At 50.3% G+C, this 24,257-nt stretch overlaps 12 protein-coding genes across 12 annotated transcripts; 5 read left to right on the forward strand and 7 right to left on the reverse strand. All coding sequences in view use genetic code 12, as the record gives it.

Moving 5' to 3' along the window:
• Window positions 1-1,503: 1,503 nt before the first annotated feature.
• DIURU_000570 (uncharacterized protein) lies at window positions 1,504-1,881 on the reverse strand (the record flags this gene model as incomplete). Its single annotated transcript, XM_034158711.1, has 1 exon — window positions 1,504-1,881. The coding sequence occupies one exon, from the start codon at window positions 1,879-1,881 to the stop codon at window positions 1,504-1,506; it is 378 nt and encodes a 125-aa protein (XP_034014559.1).
• A 167-nt stretch (window positions 1,882-2,048) lies between these two features.
• GLX3 (glutathione-independent methylglyoxalase) lies at window positions 2,049-2,825 on the reverse strand (the record flags this gene model as incomplete). The annotated part of the gene is made up of 1 exon (XM_034158722.1): window positions 2,049-2,825. One exon carries the CDS (start codon window positions 2,823-2,825, stop codon window positions 2,049-2,051), a length of 777 nt encoding a protein of 258 aa, XP_034014560.1.
• Window positions 2,826-3,433: 608 nt separating this feature from the next.
• Window positions 3,434-5,722, reverse strand: RAD53 (serine/threonine/tyrosine protein kinase; the record flags this gene model as incomplete). Its single annotated transcript, XM_034158733.1, has 1 exon — window positions 3,434-5,722. The coding sequence occupies one exon, from the start codon at window positions 5,720-5,722 to the stop codon at window positions 3,434-3,436; it is 2,289 nt and encodes a 762-aa protein (XP_034014561.1).
• A 935-nt stretch (window positions 5,723-6,657) lies between these two features.
• On the forward strand, window positions 6,658-7,449 carry HEM4 (uroporphyrinogen-III synthase; the record flags this gene model as incomplete). The annotated part of the gene is made up of 1 exon (XM_034158744.1): window positions 6,658-7,449. The coding sequence occupies one exon, from the start codon at window positions 6,658-6,660 to the stop codon at window positions 7,447-7,449; it is 792 nt and encodes a 263-aa protein (XP_034014562.1).
• Window positions 7,450-8,232: 783 nt separating this feature from the next.
• Window positions 8,233-9,126, forward strand: DIURU_000574 (uncharacterized protein; the record flags this gene model as incomplete). Its single annotated transcript, XM_034158755.1, has 1 exon — window positions 8,233-9,126. The coding sequence occupies one exon, from the start codon at window positions 8,233-8,235 to the stop codon at window positions 9,124-9,126; it is 894 nt and encodes a 297-aa protein (XP_034014563.1).
• Window positions 9,127-10,011: 885 nt separating this feature from the next.
• On the reverse strand, window positions 10,012-13,110 carry SET3 (histone-binding protein; the record flags this gene model as incomplete). Its single annotated transcript, XM_034158766.1, has 1 exon — window positions 10,012-13,110. One exon carries the CDS (start codon window positions 13,108-13,110, stop codon window positions 10,012-10,014), a length of 3,099 nt encoding a protein of 1,032 aa, XP_034014564.1.
• Window positions 13,111-13,849: 739 nt separating this feature from the next.
• Window positions 13,850-14,239, reverse strand: PAM16 (import motor complex subunit; the record flags this gene model as incomplete). The annotated part of the gene is made up of 1 exon (XM_034158777.1): window positions 13,850-14,239. One exon carries the CDS (start codon window positions 14,237-14,239, stop codon window positions 13,850-13,852), a length of 390 nt encoding a protein of 129 aa, XP_034014565.1.
• A 517-nt stretch (window positions 14,240-14,756) lies between these two features.
• Window positions 14,757-15,698, reverse strand: DIURU_000577 (putative hydrolase; the record flags this gene model as incomplete). The annotated part of the gene is made up of 1 exon (XM_034158788.1): window positions 14,757-15,698. The coding sequence occupies one exon, from the start codon at window positions 15,696-15,698 to the stop codon at window positions 14,757-14,759; it is 942 nt and encodes a 313-aa protein (XP_034014566.1).
• An 803-nt stretch (window positions 15,699-16,501) lies between these two features.
• On the forward strand, window positions 16,502-18,097 carry GIT1 (Git1p; the record flags this gene model as incomplete). Its single annotated transcript, XM_034158799.1, has 1 exon — window positions 16,502-18,097. One exon carries the CDS (start codon window positions 16,502-16,504, stop codon window positions 18,095-18,097), a length of 1,596 nt encoding a protein of 531 aa, XP_034014567.1.
• Window positions 18,098-18,500: 403 nt separating this feature from the next.
• RPP2A (ribosomal protein P2) lies at window positions 18,501-18,827 on the forward strand (the record flags this gene model as incomplete). The annotated part of the gene is made up of 1 exon (XM_034158810.1): window positions 18,501-18,827. The coding sequence occupies one exon, from the start codon at window positions 18,501-18,503 to the stop codon at window positions 18,825-18,827; it is 327 nt and encodes a 108-aa protein (XP_034014568.1).
• A 1,635-nt stretch (window positions 18,828-20,462) lies between these two features.
• DIURU_000580 (uncharacterized protein) lies at window positions 20,463-22,844 on the forward strand (the record flags this gene model as incomplete). The annotated part of the gene is made up of 1 exon (XM_034158822.1): window positions 20,463-22,844. The coding sequence occupies one exon, from the start codon at window positions 20,463-20,465 to the stop codon at window positions 22,842-22,844; it is 2,382 nt and encodes a 793-aa protein (XP_034014569.1).
• A 94-nt stretch (window positions 22,845-22,938) lies between these two features.
• DIURU_000581 (uncharacterized protein) lies at window positions 22,939-24,216 on the reverse strand (the record flags this gene model as incomplete). Its single annotated transcript, XM_034158833.1, has 1 exon — window positions 22,939-24,216. One exon carries the CDS (start codon window positions 24,214-24,216, stop codon window positions 22,939-22,941), a length of 1,278 nt encoding a protein of 425 aa, XP_034014570.1.
• Window positions 24,217-24,257: the final 41 nt, after the last annotated feature.

Genomic DNA, 24,257 nt, shown 5'->3' on the forward strand with positions numbered 1-24,257 from the left:
GCTTCAACCACTATCATTTCAACTTCACTGATATGCTATCAAAGAATGCAAAATAATGCAGTTAAAGTGAACACTGAGGCAGTCCATGGATAAGATCAGACTTTTCACTCCATAGATTTGTTGGCATAAGAAGTATAGTACATGAAGATTCGTGCGAGTTGACGTTCGATCTAAAGAGGTGGCAGCAGTGTCAGAAGAACACATGAAAGAGGGTCGACAAAAATGATCTCTCTGCTTTATATTACTTGTCTGCAGTTGAAGTATAGCTGGTGTTGTCTGGGCAAGTCTACGTTGGAATCGGAGTAGTCCAGGCAGTATTCCATTCGTGTTTCAATACACCTTGTGTCACAACTCGCTGCGAGTTGTTGTCGTCATTTGGAGGTGACAAAGCCATCAAGCATGAAAAATATGAACTTCATTGTGGTGGATAGGCTGCTATTCTTCGCAATCAAACTCTATAAGATGTGGTAAACTTGGAGCAAGACTTAGTGGGGGGTGAGGCAAATCCAGTGATATCCGCGTTCCCTATATCTTAGCTCTCGTATACCGAATGGAATCATCGTTCAATATCTTTCTAAAAACCCCTCAGTTTAGGGTCGCAATCTGTCTTCAAGTTTCACCATACTCGTTTGTCCGCAAGAAGTGTAACTTCACTTCATGATACCAACGACGGGGTCGAAAAAGTGAAACTCGCTATAGTCACGATTGCTTAATATAGTTGTCTTGAAGCAGAGCAAAATTTCATCGTAACTACTTGTTGCGTCAAATTATTCAACAATTGAGCACCTCGCAATTGGGCTTCAAATTCGATGTAAGTCTTCGATATGTGAGTAGAAATGATGGAACAGCAGCGGAAATGTTCCATGTAGTTATAGAAAAGAGGTCTTGACGTGGCCTATCAACAAGATGTTCTGGGATACCATTGACTCACGTTGAGTCACAATTTAATCGCCATCCAATCTTCATTTGCTGATATCAAGCAGGTTGAGTATGCATTCAATACGATGACTGTAAGATCAGACAACATGATTGAAGCTTACTTGTTCAAGTGTGGAATACTATGGCTGAGCCAGTTATACTTTCCGGAGTTCAAATTCCACCAACAGCTCATTGGGGAAATGTCGTGGGGATCTCATAGAGATATATATGAACAGAGAAGGACACACATTGGACTTGTCCTCAACGCGTTGATATAACTAGAATACTCCGAGTAGTTTAAGAGAAGGTATGCGGTGCAATTTTGAACGCATCCATTTCCCCTAACAAATTGGATTGAACCTTTCTTAAAAAGAATGATGATTTAGGTTCATGGAGGGAGTTAAGATGGTCTACCTCTGAGCATCTTGTGTCGATTGCGAGTACTTTAATGGTGGTTGAAGATATACTCGTAATCTCTACCTAGTGACAATAAATTTGTCTGATTCTTATATCCAACATATGTGGATGTGTTACGTATATCCATTCAGTCGTTTATCGTGAATACGTGCAGTTAAACCACTTCGATTAATCCTCCAACAATTCCTCGATGTCGTGGTCCTCAGCGGCATCGTAAGCCAGCTGGTTGCGTTCTCTCAACTCAGCTACGGCTTCTTGCAAGATCGCTTCGTTTCGCTTGGCCTTGCTGCGGGTTTGCTTACCCCAGCCGAACAGTTGAGCTTCTTCCTCGATTTTTTGAAGTTGGGCTTCGCGTTCTTGTCTCTCTCTTTCAGGCTTTTCCTCTGCTTCTCGCTTGTCTTGCTCGAGTTGGGCCTTCACCTGGCGTTGCTTAGCCCAATTGGAGTAATAGCCTCGAAACATGATGTAGACGACGATGAAAAGGAAGAGACGAAAGTATTGCTTGAACTTTTCCGGTTCAACATAGTTGTAGACGAACTCAAACATAGTGGCGTCAGCGATGAGGTCGGCCTCGGCGCCTCCGATCCCTACCGTTATGAGAATGCGACATTGAAGCACGGATGTTTTTTTCGCGACTACAAAAATAGCTCAATGATCGCTATAAAGCAGTGATTCGTGGCATTTCGTATACTTAAACTACATGGTTAAATCGATTAGTGGATGGACTCAGCAGCAAGTTCCTTCAAGTCTGTCACAGATTGGTGAGGAATCTTCTTGTGCGCGTGCTTGAGGGCAATGATACACCGCTTAGCAGTGGAAGCGGCACTCGCGGGGTTTACCCCAGTGACAACTCTACCATCGGTGGCACTGTAGTCGTCCCAGGGACCAATGGGTGGCAAGTAGATAGCATTGTCGTGCTTGGCAAGGTCCTCAATACTGAGTAACCCCTTCTCCTTCATGGTACCTTCCACTCCTAAAAGCTTTTCGCCCAAGTCGGTGAAACCAGTGATAGCTTTACCATTGATGAAAGCCTTGCCAGTGTTAGGGTCCTTCATACCATGGAAAATCGCCGGGCCGTGGCATACCGCGGACACAATGCCGCCCTGGGCGTAGATGTCTTCGGCGAGCTTTTGCAAGCCTTTAGCCTTAGGGTAGTCGAATAAAGTGGCGTGACCAGCACTGGCAAAGAAAATATCGTAGTCCAGAGCATTGACTTGTTGTGGGGTCTTGATTTGGGCTAAGGCCTTGCTGAAGGCAGAGTTCTTATCCTTCCACACCGCCTTATCGTTTTCGGGAAGAAAATCCGAAGACAAAGAGTGTTCATCCCATCCAAATGATCCAGTTTCCAGGATAAAGTCAATGTCGAATTTGTTTTCGTGGAACACTTCGAAAGGGTGGAGCGCTTCGACAACAAACACCCCGGTCTTGGCGCCGTCCTTGTAGAAGACTTCGTTGTACGAGGAAACGGCAATGGCGACTTTCTTGTGCATGATAATTGACTTGGATTTAGTTTTATGAGTGACCAAGGGATGGCGATCTTATAAGTCGGGCAGTAGCAATTGTCCTGCATAATCGATGGGGATACTCAAGCTAATGCCAGGGGCTCATAGTCAGAAGTGCAATGAGCGCACAACCTGCCACTTACACGGCATTTGTAAGCATTTATTGAATTCGCCACCGAGGACATTTTGGGCGTGAGGCTTTCCAATTGAGGCAGATTATAATTTGTGCACTCCAGTAGACTAGAATTAGCAATTGAGGAATGTGACGCCTCACCATTTTGACGACATTGTCTGCAGGTGTTGCCTCTCGATGGTGAGGTGTACCGTATTGAATTTTGCGTGCTCCTTTGAGGGTTGATTTACGCGTGTTGCCTGACATATCCAACCAGCTGCATTCCCTAGCGAACACTAAATCAACTTCTCCCTGTTACACCAATTCCACTCTTTCTATACAACGCTAAAAGGATAGTTCGTGAGTCTGCTGCTTTACAAGCTGTCGTCTAAATATCATTATTTAAAGTGGCTATCATAGTTGTCGCAGTTGTAAAACTAATATCTATATACCAATGCAAGACCGTCAATTATCCAGGTCGATACTAATTTTCGCTGATCCGACTGGCCCGATTGAGCAAATCCTGGCGTCGTTGTTTTCTCAATTTCTCATTGAAGGTGCCGCCATACCCTGGAGTTATGGTGCCTTGGTCCTGGACCGGCCGGGACTTGAGACTGGCATCAAATGCATCCTGAGGGATGATCTTCTGGTCGTCGTTGACGCCTTCAACACGTTCGCCACCACAGAATAAACCTGTGGCATCGCGGATGATGACTTCAAAGCCAAGTTGCTCGTTGAGGTTATGGTCGATGAAAAAGAAGATCTTGTCGCCATTATAGATCTTCACCTTCTTCCCCTTTCCAAGAATCATATCGTTGACGTAACAGGAGTTTGTCAGTACGTCTAAAAGCCAAATGTCATCGAGACACATCGCCGGCAGCTCGTAGATGGAATTGGCGGTAGTGGGGTGGCGTTGGCGACTGAAAATGCAATGAATCTTGGAAAGTCGCTCGTCCAATAAAATGGTATCGCAAGTAGCATTACGCCCCACCTGGTAGGCCCCTACACCTTGACGAATGTGAATTGGGGTGGGATGTTGCGATCCAGCCAAGGGATTCAATGTGATAAACACGTCCAGTGGCGTCTGTGAACGCAGCCGTTTGCTGCTGCGTTCCAGAGTCTCCTCAATCGCTTCGAGTGGCCGCTTGGGCATAGGTTGTGACGGCCCTAATGCAAATGACAGCTCGGCCAACGGGCGTGCCGGAACTGGTGCCGGTACCACCTGAGCTCGCTGAGGTCCCAGAGGCTTTGGTTGAGTTCGCGGCTGAACTCTAGCTGGCTTTTTGAACAGGGCTTTGCGAGGAGTGGCGGCACGGTCGCCATCGAGCGCCCGGGCCATGATATCGTCGACCATCGATGCTTCCAAATTGATATCGAAGCGGCGCTGTTGTTGCAGTTGCAGTTGAGAAAGACTCAGGACCTTTTGCAGTTGAGTTTCCTCGTTCCACGCATCCTCAATCCATGCGTGATGTAAGGCTTCTTTTGCAGTGATGCGCATGCTGGGATCAACCTGAAGACACCGACGAAGGAAATCAATTCCTTGGTCGCTGACCAGAAACTGCTTAAGCGGGGCTTCGTGAAATTCTCCCAGCTTAATCTTTTGGAAGAGCTGTGGCTGGGTCTTGCCATTGAAGGGGAGGTGTGAGGTAAGGAGCACGTAAATAAGACACCCCAACAGCCACATGTCGACCAACAGCAGATACTTTGGATTTTGCGACTCGGCACGGGCACCGGTAATCACTTCAGGGGCCACGTAAGCTAACGTCCCGCAGAACGTCTTCATAAATGTTTGGCCATCACTGAACTTAGCAAGGCCAAAATCAGTAATCTTGACTTGGATGGGGTCGTCTTGAGCAATCAAGATATTGTCGGGTTTAAGATCACGATGACTGATACCCTTAGAATGGACGTAAGCAATCCCTTCAAGGATTTGTTTCGCCACCACTTGGGTGGCTTCCTCACCGATGGAACCGTTAGCAGCGACGAAGTCCATCAAATCACCCCCGGGGACAAGCTCCATCACGATATAGTAGTTGTCTTGGTCTTCATAGTAGTCCTGAAGGCGAACAATGTGCGGATGATCCAATTGACGAAGAATCTCTAACTCTCGATCCACACCCTGAAGTGCCCCTTGAGTATTTAAAGCTTTGCGGCGGTTGATGATTTTCACGGCGTAGGCGGTGCCGGTAGATCTTTGAACACATTTCTTCACCGTGGCGAAGGCCCCTTGGCCAATGGTCTCCTGTTTGATTTCGTAGTCACGATAAATTCCCAGGGCGGCGGCAGTAACTGATGGTAACGGCAGCCGTTTTTGCGGATTATATTCATCAGAGAACACCACAATCCATGAGATCTCATCCTTATCAACGTTAAACCCCACCAAGATTTCGTCACCTTGGTTCAACATATAATTTTGACCTTTAACTAGTCGTTTGCCGTTCACTTTAGTACCATTAGTCAGAATGTCGACAATCCACACCAGCTTGTCGTTGACGTCCAAATAGATCTTGAAATGTCGACTCAGTAACCGGGTCAGGGTTGTCAAGTGCAAGTCGGCCTCGGCAGAGCGGCCCACCCACCACACTTGGCGGGGGGACATGCCTGGTTCCTCGACCACCGGTTTAGCATCGGCGCGTATGTCGAAGGGCGGGTACTGCCCCGTGGTGCACACCAACTGGAGAATCCTCAGCCGAGGGTCACCAGTGGCAGGGGTCCCGGTCAGAGGCTGTGTCGCCTGAGTCTGCGTAGGCTGGGTCGCTTGAGTCGGGGCCATGCGATGGGAGGTGAACCGCGTCGCGCGCGTCTTCGTCACCAAACCCGTTTGGGTAAGTCGAAAGCCGTAGAACAAGAGAGAAACAGAGCGAGTCAATTGAAGTATGAGACTCACTTGTTCTCTTTCGTTTTTTTTTGTTTATTCTATCCAGTTGACTTATTAGTAGATTGCCCTTACATTACTTTATTTAGGATCCAAAGAATTATACAAGAATTGGCTCTATACATTGAAGATTCTTGCCAGTTGGGTCGAAGAAACTGACGAACTGACGACTACAATTTCAGATTCAATCAATTCCGGCGTCTGATCGGTTCGGCTAACGGTTAACTTAGATTAATGCCGCCATTAGTTTGATAATCGCTCATCCTCACCACCCTCATGTGGGCTGAGGGCTGGGTTTATCCGAAGCTACGTAAATGCTGGTTTATTCGAGATGATGCTGGACCACAAATCAACACAAACAACGCTGGATCACGGATAGCCGATCCCGCAACTAAGTAGCCGCCGTTGGTTACGTCACACAAAAAGTGCGACGACCACCAGCCATGTCGTCTGTTTACCAACACACAAATGCACCTGCCACGAATCTAAATAGCGTGCTTCGTGGTGCTGGCTAGAGAAAGATCATCATAGATCAATGACGCAACGTTGGCATTGCAGAAACAAACCCCAGATTGGCGCCGGAACCTGTCGAGAATAACGCAATCGGTGACGGAAGATTATAGTGGTGACAGAGCAGCTAGTCTACGCTTAACCTACCAAAAAACTACGACAACTATCACCAAAAATTAATCTCACCAAATTTTCTCCATCGACATCGCAACCCATCACTTAATTTCAGTTCGTTCCTGATTAGCGAGGCTGCTAAACTTTAAACGAATATTTCACCCTGAAATCTCGGTCGCGGGTCGCAGCCTCCAGATAATACCCCCGCCATGGCACGGCCAGTACTTCTTTTGAAGAACCCCAGTACTCCACTGGACCCTTACGACGAAGAGTTTAGGAGGCATGGATACCATCCTGTGTTCATCCCGCTTCTCCACCACTCTCACTGGGACCGAAATGACACCATTGGCTACTTGACCAGTAACGAGTTCTTAACCACGCCCACGTTCATTATCACCAGTAAACGGGGGGTGGAGATGTTTGATGACTGTCTCCTGGACGTGGACGAGGCTACCCGCTGCGAGATCTTCGGCAAAACCGCCTACACCGTGGGCCCGGCTACCGCCGATGAGCTCAGTCGCATTGGCTTTACCAATGTCAGAGGTGGGGAACAAGCGGGAAATGGACGTAAGCTTGCGGAAATCATCTACCAAGAGCTTGGCCCCGGTAACCATCGCATGGTGTTTTTCACTGGTGAGATTCGTAAAGACATTCTTCCCAAGGCGCTTTTAAACTACGGCTTTGACCTTACTGAGAGAGTGATCTACAAGACTGAAGACCGCGATGATATCGAAGACCAATTTACCCAGGCATGGACTCAACACCGTGACCAGAACCCGTGGATTGTGTTTTTTCTGCCTCAGGGGACTGAGTCAATTGTCGCGACACTTACGGCGCCGCGACAGTCGGGAGAAGCGCCGGCAGCGGGGCAGGTGCCGGTGGCACTGATCGGCCCCACCACTGAAGAATACCTCAAAGACAACCACATCACTCCCACGGTGGTGGCGGCGAAGCCCACCGCCAAACTGCTCGTGGACGCCATTCTCTCCCTCGCTCAATAGAACTAATTTCGATGGCCGTCTCTATTATTCCACACCTTAAATTTCATGGACCTCTTTCCTCTCCCGGCGGTCGTTTGTGCTGATGTAATCGTGCGTCTCATGAAGGCGGGTCCACCGCTTTCCGCAAACAATGTGCATGTTGGCGGAGTCGTTGCCCACTACAACCACCGGCTCACCGGTCAACCACGTATGAGCCCCTGGCAACGAGCCACGTCGGAAAAATTGGCAACGGACTAGTGGTGACGGGTTTCGGCTCGATACTTTTCTTAGCCCCGGCCAAACCGCCGTCTTTCCAGCTCAGAAACAGCAATCATCACACCAGGCTGGTGAGGCGAAAAGTTCGCACCTGCCCGAGGCCTGCTTCAAGCATGTCGGCCCTCGCAGGCAATTTACGCCCCCCAGCTTTCTGCTTGTTATGGAGCCAGCCTTCACCAACAAATGGTAGCGTTTGCGTTTAGATTTGTTTATCCTTTGGAAAACAAAAATAGATGGGGTGACCCCGAGGTCATTAATGGGCCAACAATAGCCTCCCAGCCATCGCCCGCGTTGTTTTTGTTCTTCGCAATATTTCCTGTGTCTGGGCTGGAACCTGCGCCAGGGCGCCTGTGCCATGCACTAATCGCGTCCCCGATCGTGGTGGAACCTCACGCTGGCGCCCCAAAAAATATCGGCTCGGTGGAAGATCACCTCAGGTCGGCATTTTCTCGACGAATATAAAAGCACTGCCACCCCCCACGTCGAAGCACACCACTACTTTACCGAAAACATCCAAATACAAACGAGATGAAGTACACCACTGTCGGTTTAATCGCCGCGGCCTCCCTTGTCGCCGCCGAAGACTTCTTGACCATTTCGCCTGAGGTTATGGCTCAATCGATCCAAGACCTGAACGACTTCCCCACCGCTGACAGAGAACTGGCCGCCTCGAGATACTCGGAGCTTTACGACCAAAACAACGGCCGTATCCCCATCACCGCCTTCTACACCGGCTTGCAAGCGGACGCGTCGGGCTCGGGCGCCGACTCGTCGGCTGACCCTGCCTCCTCGGCCACCTCCGCTAATTCGTCGGCGGACTCTGAGTCGTCGGCTACCGCTGAATCGTCGGCTAACCTGTCGGCTAACTCTGCTGAATCGTCGGCCACCGCCGAATCGTCGGCTTCGGCTGACTCTTCGGCTTCGGCTGACTCGCTGGCCTCTGCTGACTCCTCTGCCTCGGCTGACCTGTCGGCTTCTGCTGACTCCTCCGCTTCTGCTGACTCCTCCGCCTCCGCCGACTCGTCGGCCTCGGGTGAATCCGCCTCTGACGCCATCTCGTCCGCCCTCGAATCGTCGGACGACCTCTCCTCGGGCCCCGCCCCCACCGCCACCGAATCGCAAGGCGGTGTCATTGGTGGCGTCGTTGCTAACAACAGCACTGGTGGTGCTGGTGCCAACAACGGTACCGTCATTGGTGGTGGCGACAGCTCTGACGACGGCTCGTCGCTGGTGTCGGACGCCGACACCGTGTCGCTGGCTGGCGAAGAAGAAGCTTCGTCCACCGGTGGCTCGAGAACTCTGGGCTCGTCGTCGGCCTCGAAAACCGCCTCGGCGTCGTCGTCGTCGCAACCGGGTATGGGTGTTCAAGGCACCGTCAGCGGGTTCGTGGCCATCGCTGGTTTGATTGGCGCTTTGCTCTAAATAGACTGTCTTCTTTTCTAACCGGGTACGTGTACCCTATACCATTTTCCTCTTTTGATATAATTTAATGCGTTAACGATATTTCGAAACCAAACTGTAAACCGTTTCACGGTGATTGTTCATTGCTATTTTGCTTGTGATGGCACGGCATCAATAGTACCATTCAATTCACTTTTCAAGAAAATTTTTACTGCATACCTGACACACCCACTTTCACACCTATTTTGCTATTTTTGGCCATTCGGCTAAGCCTTCGAGGAGGCGCTGCTAGTATCGCGCATGGGGTAGGGGTCTCACGTTTTGCACACCGCCCCCCCCCCTTTTGTGGGAATAGGGGACAAGCTTAGTAAACCCTTGATATCGAGGAGGCAAATGGCCGACAAGAAATACTCCTCACCCCATGCACGATGGTTTATTGGGAATGAAGCGTCTGCCAAGTGGCTGACACATGCTGACAATGGTACTTCAATAACAACACCACAAAAGTAAAATGAAGCACGGTCGAAACCTTAATTTTTCGCTCACGTGAACGTGCATTGTCATTTGAGACGCGCCGAGAGCAAAAGCGGAAAAAACTAAGAAATCTGTGGTTCGCTACAAAGCAAAGGATGCTGTGAGTACTAAGATGTCACTTTCTTGGTAATCGGAATTGCTGACCAGACGGTTAGACAAGAATTCACTAGTATTTGGGATTGCTGTTGCTTCTTGGCAAAATGCACTCAATTTACTCAATTCTCTTTTGTTTGAACTTAATAGTATATTCCTTACGTCCCTTATGAATTTGCCTCCAGAAAAGTCATTCACTTGTGAACTTAGAACTAAGTCGCAAACAGTGACTTTAGATTGAAAGCGCTTAATAATTGTTGTTGTCATCTATGATATTAACTACTTCATCTTCTTCTTGTAATCGGCAAATGAAAGCTTTTTCACCGGTTTGGGTGGTTGAGGCGCCAGTTCAGGCTTGGCTTCTTTCTTCACCGCTTCCTCCTTGACCACGTTAGATGCCAGTATCGGCGACGATGCTGAGATGAGCTCCTTCTTAGTAGTGTCATCATTTTGACCACTGGAGGTGGCTTGAATCGGCTTAAGTCTTTCATCGATAATTTTGTCAATGCGTTGAGCAAGCTCAGGCACAATGGGGAACGCCATGTCAGCATCCACAGGATTGGACTTTGCTGGTGGCACTGCCGGTTGGTGACGCTCAATCAATTGTTCCCGGTACGGTACATCAAATAATTCCTTCGGCTTAGCTTGAGGCTTCTCCACCAATACACCCTCGGCCATAGTATCCTCCAGCTTCACTTCGACCTGAAGACGAATGATATTGTCTCGTTGTACGAGTCTCTCTGCCCACAGAACGTACTGTTTATGCAGTTGAGGGAAAATGACTTCTTCCTTAGTTTTAACTAAGTTGACATTGGCAATACTCAGAGCTTTACGCGTGCTTCTCATCACTTGAGCCATCGCCTTCTTCACCTTAAGTACAGCACAGCTGGAAACAGCATCGGGACCAGTCATACACGCACACTCGCAGAAGAAGAGGATGTTGTCGATGTACAGCATAAGCGCCGGCTTATCGGCCAGCGGCACCGCCAGATCAAACTTGAGCTCTGCAGGATTGGGGCCGTAGAGAGAAAGGATCGGGTGAGTCGGGTCCCACTCCCAGGGCAACTTCAATTCGGTCATGAGGTCATCCTTAATCTCAATATCTTTGGTAGTTTCCACGAGAAAACGAAGACCAGCCTCGGCATCGTACACTGGACGGACCCGACAGTTAGCCGCGTGCGGACACAGTTTACGAATGAATCTCAGCTCGTTACCAACGAAGCGGGCATCCACCACAATCTCGGAATCCCCAAGTTTCAGCTTGAGCACGTGCGGCTTGGGGACCCCCCAGTGAGGGTACTGGTTTATCTTTTCACTCACGTAGTTTTCAAAGAGATCAATCTCACCAAGATACTCCACCACGAGTGTACCCTTAGGTACCACATTAATGTCAGAGTCACTGCTACCAATGAATAACCCCATCTTCGAGATACCATTGAACTTCAGCTTGGTGTTCTCCACATACGGCTTCACTTGGATACTGAATTGATTGTGACGCTTTTTCTTGGTGAGGATATTGCGAAGGTGTTCAGCCATGTACTTTTGATGATTGGGTAACACCACTTTGGCAAACTTCAAATGCTTGAATTTGCCATCTTCGTCTTCCAAATGCTCAACCGCTTTCGTGGTCAGAAGTGAAGTAAGACTGCGACGCAACTCAGGGGTCTTAAAGTCATTTTGTTTCACTTTAAAGTACACCAGTTGGTAAGTTTCCGTGGTAACGCCATCAGTAAGCAATGGATTGTCCTTGATTGGAAGTTGGTCCAAAATCAGAACCGGCAGCGGTGGTCTTGGTGCCGGCTTCACCGGCTCCGTGGGTACCAGTTTGCGTTTCTTATTGGCAGAAGAGTCGCCGCTCAGCGGCTTGCGCTTTTTCGGCAGCGGTTGCTTCGTCAGTTCCACGTTTAACCGTCTGAGAGTAGCTTCACGGCACGATGATGGATCGAACTTACCGTGTTTAGCCGGGTCACAGTAGTAGCACTTGTACTCGTTCTCGGGGACTTCTTCCTGAGTCTTGTAGCCCATGCACAAACAGTGCTGCCACCGGAAACACTGGTCACACTGGATAGTAAAGCCATCGTCGTCCTCAAGACCACAAATACACCCAATGAGTCCCAGGTCGGGGTCGACACGATAGGTCTCTAGCGGAGGGATCACGGTGGCTTCAGCCCGACCAGCGGGGTGTTGAGGACCAGCAGATTGCGCCGGTTGGGACGGCACAGGTAATGGTTTCGGGGTAGCCAGTTTTGAGCGAGGCTTTGGTTGTTGCGATTTAGGGGAAGGTGACTGACGAGGCGGTGCGGCTACTGCAGGTGCTGTAGTGGCCACGGGAGGCTTTTGATCAACAGCAACGTCAATGGAGCGAGGCATGTGTGGCTCCACTTTCACCTTAGTGGCGTCGTAGGCCTGGCGTTCCACTTCACGCTGTTGAGGAGTCAACGGTACTTCAGCGGCAGCCGCAAGCGCCCGAGCGGCAATCATGGCATTCTTGTTGCTGCGTTCCTTCAGCTTCAAATCAATGCCCAGCATCGCCTGTGTCGCCAGAAGCGGCGGCGGTCCCGGATTAGCCGGTGACAGTTTCAGTCTCAGATGACGATTAGTGGGGGGGACGATGGGCTCGTGGGACTGGGGCGGCAGAACCAGCTTTTGCTTGATGCTGACAGCAGGGGTATCTTCGTTCAAGAACATGTTGATCAGCGACTTGTGGGGCACCAGAGGAGCTCGAGGCGCCGCTGGCGCTGTGGCCACCGGTTGAGCAGCAGGAAGCGGTGGGAGCGGTGCCATCGCTGTTGGCTTCAAACCCGGGTCAGACTCGGTTTTCACTGGTGCCGGGGGTTTCTCTGATCCATCTAGAAGCGAGAAAATGTTCACCTTGCGAGGCGGAGCCTGAGGAGGCCGAGGAGCCACCGGCGGGGCGGCTGCGGGCTGAGGGTCCAGCAAGTGGCGTTGAGCGATGATCTCTCGAGGGTATGATGGTTGCGAGGGTCTCTGGGTAGCTTTGGGCGAGTGTGATGTCGCCATATGTGACGGCTGCGGCGGAGCGAACGCTGGCTGGGCCGCGTGGGTTTGCGGCGGCGACAGCGTCCCTTGCCAGTTGTAGTAGCCAGGATAGTTATATTTCGGTTGCTGGATCGCCCCCACTGGTCTAAGTGGCGGCTGGGATGGCATCTGCGGCAGCGTTTGGAGGGGCTGAGCTCGACCAGTGTGTGGCAAGACCGGTGGCTTTGTAGCCGGGTTCAGCGGCGGTGGTTGCGCCACCTGGGGTGGCGACGGTTGTTGAGGCAGACTAGGATTGCCAGCAGCAGCATTGGCGAACATGAGCAACGTCAGAGCGTCCTGGAGGAGCTGCTGGTCCTGGTCCGGGGGCGGTTGACTCATCAAGGACAAACAGGCCGGCGGGGGAGGGAACAAACAGGTAAAAGTTCACTAAGCACACCGAAGGGGATGAGGCCAATGTCTTTAATTAAGGGTCTTTCGGAAAGAGAAGGGTAGGGCACGCCGCTCGTAAACTGTAGGTGGGTGTGAGTGGTGAGGATGGCTTTTACTAGCTGACATGTTTTGAGATTCCTGCACACAGACTCGGGTAGCGTCGAGCGTATACGACCAGCGTCGACGCCACTTCGAGGCTAAACGACGCCCGCAATCGGGGAACGAAGCTTGGTTTTTTCGATAGCAACCACTGAGGAAAGGTGCCGCCTCCGCCATGTGAGGGCAACATCCGATTTCATTGCTGATGCCGTAAAATTGAAGAGATATATATCGTCGAGTAGAGTGGTACCGTACTGTGGGGTGTGAGTTTCGTCGCTCAAAGCCACGAAGCGTGACCGTTTTTGGCATGGAACCAAAATCCCGACCCTCACTGGGGAACGACGTTCTTAAGCCAAAAACCTGTTGGTGAGGCTGGATCGTATGAGGCAGCTTACGCCGTGTAGCTGCCAAGCCCGTCCTTGGATCATAACCGGAGTTAGGCAGAGCGCTATTGTCTGTCGGTAAGTGTGAAGTGAGGGTACCCACCGAGTACTAACCTACACTCCGTACGTCTAAACGACGACCAGGGGGGATGTTAAAAATGTCTCATTATCTATTCGTGATTAAAGCGGGAAGAAAGAACGGCTATTTACAGGTTGGGGGCGCCGCCGCCGGTGCCCGCGGAATGCTCATGGTTTTTCGACTGCTCTAGAAAGTCCAACTCTTTTTTCAACGTGTCCATGGCGTAGTACACCTTGGACTGGAGGTAAAACGAGTTGCCCTTTTCCTTCAGGTTGACGTCAAAAAGATACTTGTAGCGTTCGTCCAACTTTTCCTGGTTCAAGTCGGCGGCCTCGATGTCCAAGATCTTGTATGCTTCTTCAAGGGGGATGCCACCGGCCAGCGCCGCTTTGGCGGGTCCTCCGGCAGCGGCACCGGCAGCCGACGCCTTGGCCGCTTGCTTGTACGCCTCAGTGAAGGCTCTGCCAAACACCAGGGCCCCGGTGACGATAACGTTGACGAGAAGTCGGTGTGCCATAGGTTGGGTTTGTGGAGGCGAGCGAGCAGAGATGAATTTTTCCAGTGCGTGAGCAACGCCGCCACGAACGAGAGCACGAGAGCACGAGAACCATGAGCAACAACGGGGGAAAAATGTGGCGAAACATTTGCTAAGCGAGAGTTGATGTCATCAGAAGACATGCTTGTGGGTGCTTCAAAGACGTGAGTACATCATCAGGTAATGTACTTCTACTCCTATACTCATCTATATTGCATGAACTTGAAACTAGTTTCGAATTGTTTATGTGAGATACTTCAAAGTCTTCATTCGTAATTGCTTGATTATGTTGATCTCAATTAATCCCACTTATCTCTGATCATCAGTTAAGCGAGCTGTGGCATGATCAATTCTATATGTCAGTTTACGACAAGCATGGCGCAGATAATGAAATTTAGACCCTTCTACAAGCATCCCGAGAAACCGTATCGTCTATCGATGTCTCTTGTCGTCTATGATATTATCTGTGTCTATCAAAAAGTGTTTCTCTATGATCGCTTCAGTGATTGATAAAGTCGACGATGTCTCGAACAACTTCCTCGGGACGTTGCTGAACCACCCAGTGGCCGCTGTCGTATACTTTCAACTGGTTATTGGGGAAGTAATGGTCGAAGGCGGGTTTGTACTCCGTCTTGATGAAATTCAGATGGGCTCCTTTCATCACTAACGTCGGCTTGGGGAAGCGACAATGCTTGGGGATATTGTCGGGCCACCCCCCCATATCGTTAAGGACATCGTCTTTCAAAAAATTGAGCACGGGTACTCTAAATGCCCGCAGGGGGTCGTGCTTATCGAAGTTGCTTTTGAGGAAAAGCCGAACCCCGGCGTCGGGCTCGTACTCCTTTAAAATGTCTTCAATTTTGTCAAGCTGTTTTGCCGTGGGCTTATCGCTAAATTGGCGGTACTGGGCCTCCACGTGGCCCATAGCTTCCAAATCTCGGGTGAGAGCGACAAGTGCCGCCTGGACGGGCGAATTGTCGATAATCACGAGCTTCGAATAGAGTTTGGGGTGCTGCAACGCGCAGATCATCGCCACTTTAGCCCCCATCAGGTGGCCGACAATTATGGCATCGTGCCATTGCTGGTCCTCGACCAATTGACTGACGTCGTGAGCCAATACTGGGTAAGTGTGAGGACTGGCGTGGGGCGATTGGCCATGGTTACGGAGATCTACTCCAAACACCGGGTGCCCCGTGAGTTCGCTGATTTTGCGTCCTACCAGCAGATAGTTTTGTTTCAGCCCCAAAAATCCGTGGAGCATAATCACCGGCAGCTTCAGTGTCAACAGCAGCAGCAGCAGTGGCATTAGCAGCTTTTTCGGCTTGAACTGCTGCCAGCTGAGCGGCACCACATCGTGACGAGGCAAGCCCTTGACGTGGTCTAGCCCCAACTGTTTGTAGGTGTGATGGCTGACTTTGGTGGAGAGCCGGCGAGTCCACATTTCGCGCGATGATCTCCACTCTAAGGTTATCGCAATCCACTACCCTTTCGCACCTACAATCTCCGGTCCGGGACACAGACCATGACAACCGGGCCGACACCGACCCTGCAGGGCCCACGTTGGCTTCGTGTGAGGGAATATTTCCTTACTAAGGGACGTTGCAGACAGCTACCACAAACACCTCGTTTAAGTGGCAACAGTGACAATTTCGCCAAAAATGCCCTACGACCCCTGGTGGCTGACTTTAATGAATTGCGTCGATCAATGAGATGGTAACTACAGTGTGGGGTAAACAGGACTTTGCCAACATCGTCGGAGGAGGATAGTTCATAATGTGGAATCCGCTACATATGCTCGCTTAGGTCGGTTTTAGGCCCTGAAGCCGTGGCTGGTGCGGCTGTGGAGTTCCCGATCGGGAGTTATCTAAATTGATGTCGGCATCGTGCGACGCCTGCCCCCCCCACGTTCGACAATCATCCAGCCCATGTGGGTGGGTCGTCTGTGCAAACCCTGATCTTCGCTAATCCAGAAGACTCCAGGGAATAGGAGATGGGAAACAAACAAAGCTCTACTCCTAGGTCCCTATAATAGCGATCACCAACCGCATTAGCCCTGTGCATTAGACACTTCCTTGTACCGGATTACGTGAGCAATTTCTTGGCGAGAGCCGGAGTGGGGTGTGCTCCGGCGATGTAATTCCCACGAGGAAAAAGTTTATTTTTTTTTGGGTTGTACGGCCGAGGGATACGGAACACCATGGGTATAAATTGAAATGAAAATGTGGCGTTTGCTTGGCCCCAACCATGGTTCTCTTCGATTGGGAGCGGAAAAAGGTGGACGTAACCACTGAAGACGACGACGAGCACTTCAAGTACAATGCTGATGCTCGTAAGCACCGGTTCGACAAAGGTACCCGTTGGAAGGATGCCTTTGTCATCTTGTGCGCTGGCTTCGCCTTGATCTCCGATGGCTACCAGAATAACTTGATGTCTATGCTTAACAAAGTGTTCTCGCTTCAGTTCCCCAAGGAGTACACGTCGGAAATGCTGACCAATATTTCCAATGCTTCCTTGATTGCCACTATCATTGGCCAAGTGACGGTGGGGGTTGTCTGTGACTACATTGGTCGTAAAGCTGCGGTCATCGGTGGTACTTTCTTCTTGGTTATCGGCTCGCTTGTGGCTCTGACAGCTCATGGTAGTCCTCACACCATTCTCACCTGGATCCGGTATTGTCGTGGTATCATTGGTTATGGTATCGGGGCTGAATACCCGGCACTGTCAACACTGGCATCAGAGGCTGCCAACGCGTCGGTGAAACGTCGTGGTCGGGCATTCGTGCTTGTGACCAATCTCCCCCTTAGTTTTGGGGGTCCGTTCGCTCTTATCGTGTTCCTTATCGTTCAGGCCATTTGTAAGAATCACTACACGGGGATCTGGAAGCTGATGTTTGCGATTGGCTGTTTCTGGCCGCTTGCTGTGCTTCCCTTCCGGTTAATTGCCACACTGGAACTTTACAAAAGATCAGCTGTGAAACGCAAAGTGCCGTACTGGCTAGCGATCAAGTTTTACTGGATGAGACTTGTGGGGATTTCCATGGCCTGGTTCCTTTACGACTTTGTTACTTTCCCCAACGGGATCTTCTCTGCGCAAATTATCAGTAACGTCATTCCTAAGGAACAAAATAAAGATTTGCGCAAGATTGCCGAATGGAACTTATTGTTGGGGGTGTTGGCCATCCCGGGTGTGTTTATTGGTGCCTTCCTTATTGATATCATCGGCAGAAAGTGGACGATGATGATTGGGTTTGCAGGCTACATCGTGTTTGGTCTCATCGTCGGCTGTGCTTACGACCTGCTTCTGAAACACACGGCTGGGTTTATCGTGTTGTACGGGTTCTTTATGAGTTCGGGGAACTTGGGACCAGGTGACTGTCTTGGTACGGTGTCTCTGGAGCTGTTTGCTACTCCCATCCGTGGCACCGCCTATGGTATTTGTGCTGCCATCGGTAAAGTCGGAGCGGTAGTGGGTACCCAAGCGTTCAATCCTATCCAAAAGAATCTTGGTAAAAAATGGACGTTCATTATTGCTGCCATCTGTGGTCTTGCTGGGGTCATTGTCAGTTTGTTATTTGTCCCCAACTTGAACGACAAAAATAATGACTTGATGGAGGAGGATATTCGGTTCAAGAACTACTGTATCCAGCACGGGTGCTCTAAGGACATCTTTGGTACTAATGAAGCCTTGACCCACGACGAAAAGTTGTTCAATAATGAGATCGACGACGATGACTTATCGAGCGACAAAGTGGAAGTGGTCAATGAAGACAGTGACGAAGGTAAGGTAGAGGTGATCAACGAACACAGTGACGAATACACTCGTAAAGCCCACGACTCGTGAGCTTATTTTAATACTTATCACTGATCAATATTTGCGTAAAACTGATACATTTGTCTACTATATGGGTCAATTTTGCAGCCAAGTGCGGCGCCAATAAAAATAGGCATATTGCGGTAGCGGGTGCGTCTACGTAATAAATAAAGCATTTATTGATATACTAAATAGTCGTAGACACCAGTGACGATGATGTTGTCGTGGGTTGGCGGTGGATTTGAATAGCTTATTTGCCTGGTGTCTGTGTCACGTGATGCGCGTGACTAGGGTAGTAACCCTAACGCGCACCCACCCCCAGCGATGAAAAATTTAGCAGCCAGTCGACCACCCCTCCATATACACAAAGGTAGGTACCGACGCCGCCCCCTCCGCGCTTTTCCATCTCCGCATCAGCGACTAACATAACAGAATGAAGTACTTGGCTGCTTACTTGCTTTTGGTCAACGCCGGCAACACTGCCCCCACCGTGGCTGACGTCACCAAGGTGCTCGAATCGATCGGCGCCGAAGTCGAAGAAGACAAGGTCAACAAGGTTGTTGAAGAACTCAACGGCAAGGACATCAAGGAATTGATTGCCGAAGGTACCGAAAAGCTCTCGTCGGTCCCTACCGGTGGTGCTGCCCCCGCCGCCGGCGGTGCTGCCGCCGCTGGTGGTGACGCTGCTGCCGCTGAAGAAAAGGAAGAAGAAGCCGCTGAAGAATCCGACGACGACATGGGCTTCGGTTTGTTCGACTAAGCAGTGGGGTTGTAATATAGATAATAATAGAAACGACATTTGGAACACTTACACTTAAATATGTAAAATGTCATCACGGGGACTCGAACCGCACGCGATAACGATGATAAGGTGCGGGCTTACAGATAAATTATAGCTAACATTTGATCGTTTGTGTATTGCGTTAACTCATTTAATTGAAACTCAAACGTGCCACTTAGCGGCCTTAGCGTAACTAATGATCGCCGAGGCGGCAAACGCCGCTAACGCCACGGTCTGCGGAGGCGAGGGAACCCCCTTGGGAGGAGGAGCACCTTCTTCAGTGACACAAGCGCCATCGGAGAAGGCGAAGTTGAAGTAGGTGGCGATGAAGAGCATTGCAACGGGAGCGGCCATGGTGGATATGAGGTGGTAGTGGTGGTGGGAGGGTAAGATCAAGACTCGGTGACTATGGTTGCCCTAGAAGATATATACAATCTGTGGTTGTGAGCCATGAACATTGCTGTTATCCGGGGTCTTAGACCCTAAAATCGGGCCGTCACCACCAGTGTCAATTAACTCATAGGTGTAAGATTACTTTGTAGATCCACTGTTGACTGTCAGCACCAAATTATCGTGTCAGTTCGCTTTTCAATTGACTTTGAGGTCGATGTTCTTTTGCGGCAATCGAAGTTCGCTTGCTGCGTCGAAAACGGTAAGTTGCCCACCGAGCCCACGACGGCATCACACGACGATGTTGTGGCGTATGGGGGGTTGCCTGAGGCTTGAGGGTTGAGACCATGTCTCTCAAAGTCAGAAATCGTCAAAATCGTCAAAATTGTTAGAATTGTTAGAATTGTCACATTTGCCATAATTGTTAAGTCAATGATAAGTTAACATCACGAACTACAAGAGATCCGTTCTTGAAGCAAAGTCACCCCGAATTTCCAGTAACTTCATAGACCAACCACACTGCTTCCGGCTGTTTAGGTACTACTAGCGGCTGACTTGGACCAATTGCTGGTGAGACTTTTTCCATGTCACTCACGTTCGGTGTTGCCGAGAAATTGTGAGCGGGGTGGAAAAAACCGAACACGCTTCCACTTACTCTTCTCACAGTGCAACCTGTGGGAGACCATTCGCCGTGCCACATGGCACCACCACGCAAAACAATTATGAGCATCTGGGAAAGATGGTTTAGTATATACGAGCAGACCATACCATTACTTTCCTCTTACTCTGAAAGCCCGCTTCGAATCATCCCGTCCTTCCCAGTGCCATACGTGTAGTCCTCTTCAGACGATGGCTGCCTCGTCTCGACGCCTGCGATTTCGCTTCCCCACCTTCGCCCAATGGCCGCGCATGCCCCAGATCGCACCTCATCTCAAAGCGGCAGCCTCCAGCCTTCACCCCCACCTCAAACCCCGTCCCCCAGGGTAAAAACTACACAATTTTGTCAGACGACACTATAAAAACTATTCGTAATCAAATTGCAGTCCCAGCCACCCAACATCCACTCTAATTTTGGCGTCGTTGGCCCATTTCCCGTTGGTCACCGCCACGGCGTTCTCGCATCACTAGCCCCGAATATAAACCCCCCGAGTGCGAGAGAAAAACCATCACCACCTTAGCCTTGTCTTTGCTTCTGAATACACACCCCTGCACTGTGTACAGGGAATGGGCCACCAGGTATCGGTAGCCAAGGGTCAGGACGGCCGTGTTCTCCGTCGGCACGCGTTAAAGGAGTCGTACTCCACGTCTAATCTCTTGGAACCCCCTCCCACTGATCAGCACCGGTTATCGGTCCCATGCGGCGCCGAGGCTAATCCCGCCTCCCCCGAGCGTGCCAGAGGCCACCGGGGCCTGGTATTCACCTCAATGACCTCGTTTCGTCCCCATGACGTCACCCGCCACGATTTGCCCGACAACTCGGAGGCATTGGGCCAGTCCCATTTTTTCATTTCCCCAATCACCTCCAACGAATCCGAAGCGGATGTCGCTGATCCGCTAGCAGTATCGCCCCTCCAGCATGAGCCAATGGAAGCGTCGCTGTTGTTTAAGCTGGTGCTGGCTCAGCACATCAATTGGGACGAGGCCGAGGTCCACCACGATTTACAGGACGACACCCCGTACCTGACGTTCAAAATCCACCCTTCCGAACACGATTTGCTCAATCCCATCGACACGTTGTTGCACCCGCTGATGGCGGAGGTGGTGCCCGAGGAGGAGGATGACACGCTGGCGGAGGAACCCCCGTCGCCGGCGCTCCCCCCCGTGTTCCAAACGGTGCTGGCACTGTTGCCGAACCCGCAGTCGCAGGTGTCGCCGTTGCTTGCCCTCCCGCTCGAGGTGCTCTACCGCATCATTGAGATCGTTTATTATGATGATAATGTCAGCTCCATTAACGATAACCTCGAAAGCTTTGCCAACACCATCCCCCTCTTGCTGCGTAAGCTCAACCAGCTCCTGCTTTGCTTTCTTTACCGCTACGCCATCTTCAATCGCCCCCACTCATTCGACAAGTTCCTCAGTAACTTGAACCACAACCGGTTCATCGGCAAATACGTCGAGTTCATGGACTTCCAGCAGTTCACCCTGATTGGTCTTGGCCGTACTGGGCGCATGAACCAGGAGATCGAGATGGTGACGCTGCGCACCATCACCGCCGCTCTTCTGATGACGCCTAACCTCATCGAGTTTTTGGCGCTGGAAAACATCCAGGACGACATGGACGTCAACGTGCTTGACTACTTGTTCAACCGGCTTTACAAAATCCAAGCGATTGACTTTTGTGGCGCCCTGCTGGACAAGTTCACCAAGGCGTTTGTCGAGCTCATTATCGATAACGATATCCCCGCCAACCCCAATGTTGATGACGTGACCCTGCCTCAGTTGTCGCCGGTGATGCTGCCAGTGATTAATCCCACTCTAGCCAACACCTCTCACATCGACATCGAGCCCATGGAGTTGAAGCCTCAGCTCCAGTACGAGATCCAGTTCACCAAGACTTCATCTCTCTCGCATTTGTACAAGCTTTCCTTCCACGACTGCTCCCTGCTCACCTCGGACATCTTCATCAAGGTGTTGCCGCACTTGCACCACATCCGCCGGCTCGACTTGACCCACACGTCCATCACGCTGGCGATATTGAACCAATACTTGCCGACGACTTGTCGCCTCACCCACTTGCTGTTGCTGCGCTGCCTGCGGCTCACCACCAAGGACTTGATCAACTTTTTGACTCAGCATCCTGCGGTAGCCAACGACACGTTGAGATGGCTCAACTTGCAAATCGATTCCAACGTCGTCAGTCCCCTCAGTGACATCTACTTAATTTACACCCTCAAGCATATCAAGGCCCTGCAGCTTGAGTACCTCAACTTACTGGGACTTCCCATCAAGAACCTGACGATGATGATTATCAAGCAGAAGTTCCCCTTGCTCAAGTCATTGCTGATTGGCCACTCCAATTTGACATTGGAAGAACTCAATAATTTTGTTCAAGGGGTGCCCAGTCTCAAGTACATCGACTTACTGGGAATGAAGTTGTCTCGCTTTAATATTTTGAGTTTCCTCAAAGCCAACTTCAATTCCCACATTGAGGCGGTGGAGTTCGACTACAAAATTTTGTATGAAGCGTCCGCCCTGGGCGACTACATTAAAATTGTTCCTCAACAACAGCTGTTCCTCGATCCCGTGGTGACCCCGCAAGTATGGAAGTTCTATGATAATGAAGGCCGTCGGGCGTGGATCTATAAGCTTCTGGAAAATGATCCTACCTTCAAGCTGGTAGTGCTCAACGATACGTCGCTGCGTCATTATGCCACCAGCAATTTGACCTACTATGATATGGAGACAGGTAAGAAGATCGTCCAGAAAGTAAAACAGCCCCAATTTTTGAAGTACGCTCTGCGCAAGATCAACTGTCTGGTAGGGTACATGAACATGCACTTGTCCAAGTCCAAGGCGTACCTGGAAAGGCTTGATGCCGAGGACATCTGGCCAGTAGAGTTCAGCCAGCGTGGTATCTATAACTACTACTCTCTCAACGTCAAATAATTATGAGAATGCATCAGAAATTCAATCGAAAATCTATGAGTGTATCGTAGGCATTAGTCGTTCATCCCATACATAGCTAGCATAAGGAAAGTGCTCATTGCAACATCTCGTCGCGGAAGTGCTTTTGGTAGTTGAGCTTCTCCGGCTTCTGTTTGCGGAGCCATTGTTGCTGGGCATCCTTAACTGCCCGGCGTGCTTGTACTTCCTGCTTAGACACAATTTGTGCGGTAAGACCAGGAGCTAACCGGCGGTCACTAACAGCAACTGCACGGTTGTCCGAAGTGGGTTGATCACGCAACACTAAGGCCAGAGTATCATGGTGCTGGCGGTAGTAGCGCTGACGATTACGAGTACCAATCACCGTGCCATTAGGCAACACGAGTTCTCCCAGCGAGTCAATATGAGCTAGTTGGTAGTTATCGGTAACACCATTATCCAGATCACTATCAGTGGATGCTTCGTCTTCGTCGTCGTTTTCTTGGTCATTCAGAGGTTCAGCAAATGCCACTTTAGTTTCTGTCTTGGGCTTCGTTTCAACGTCATCGTAAAAGGTGTAAAATTGAGAAATGGCACGTTTGTCCTCTTTCAGTTCATAGGGAATGCGGCTGTGACCTTTAGTCGCCATGTGTTGCCACACCAGCTCCAAATTACGGCCTTGAAAGTTGCACACAAGGCACTGGAACTGCGACACTTTGGCGGAGAGGTATGCTAAAAGACCGGCAACATCGGTTAAAAATGACCGTTCAGGGATGTAGAGCCCGTGACGCTTAAACATGTGTTTGATGTTGGCCTCAATTCCAGAAGCAGACACACCACAGAATAAGCAGTGGTCAACGGGGATACCCAGCGCTTCAAAGCGCGCTGACGTCAGTTTTTGGAGGTCAACAAAGCTTTCGGAATCGTCATTGATTTCAGAAAAGTCATCCAGATCATATTGAAGCGACCCCGTTTCGTCAGTGATATAAGTAGCATCGGTACCGAGTGAGAAGTTCAGTCTTTCAGTGTGGACCAGAGAGTTGGATTGTCTTCTCACAGTTGAAGTCGGATGAGGGTCTTTGCCCACTGTAATCAGGGTTGGAGTCTGCTGTTGCTGCTGCTCTCTTTGTTGCCGGCGACGGTCTCTAGCAGTGACGTGAAACCCGTACTCGTCTTCGTTGCTATACTGTTCCAATTCCTTAGCAGCGATAACCTTTTCGGCGAACGTCTGGGACGAAATCAGCGGCAACTGAGCCACTCGGCGCTTCAAGTTGTACCGATGCCAGTCGCTCTTCATGTGTTGGCGCTGGTATTCGGCCAGGGGGAACTTGATCACACACGTGTTACACGTGAACTGGCTCAGGTCGGGGGTACATCCATGGGGTTGTGAACTCATGATAGTTGAATTGTGGTAAGAACAAAACGATGGCAATTGAG

Source organism: Diutina rugosa, assembly GCF_008704595.1.
Source record: "Diutina rugosa strain CBS 613 chromosome Unknown scaffold26_size169552, whole genome shotgun sequence".
Lineage (NCBI taxonomy): Eukaryota > Fungi > Ascomycota > Pichiomycetes > Serinales > Debaryomycetaceae > Diutina > Diutina rugosa.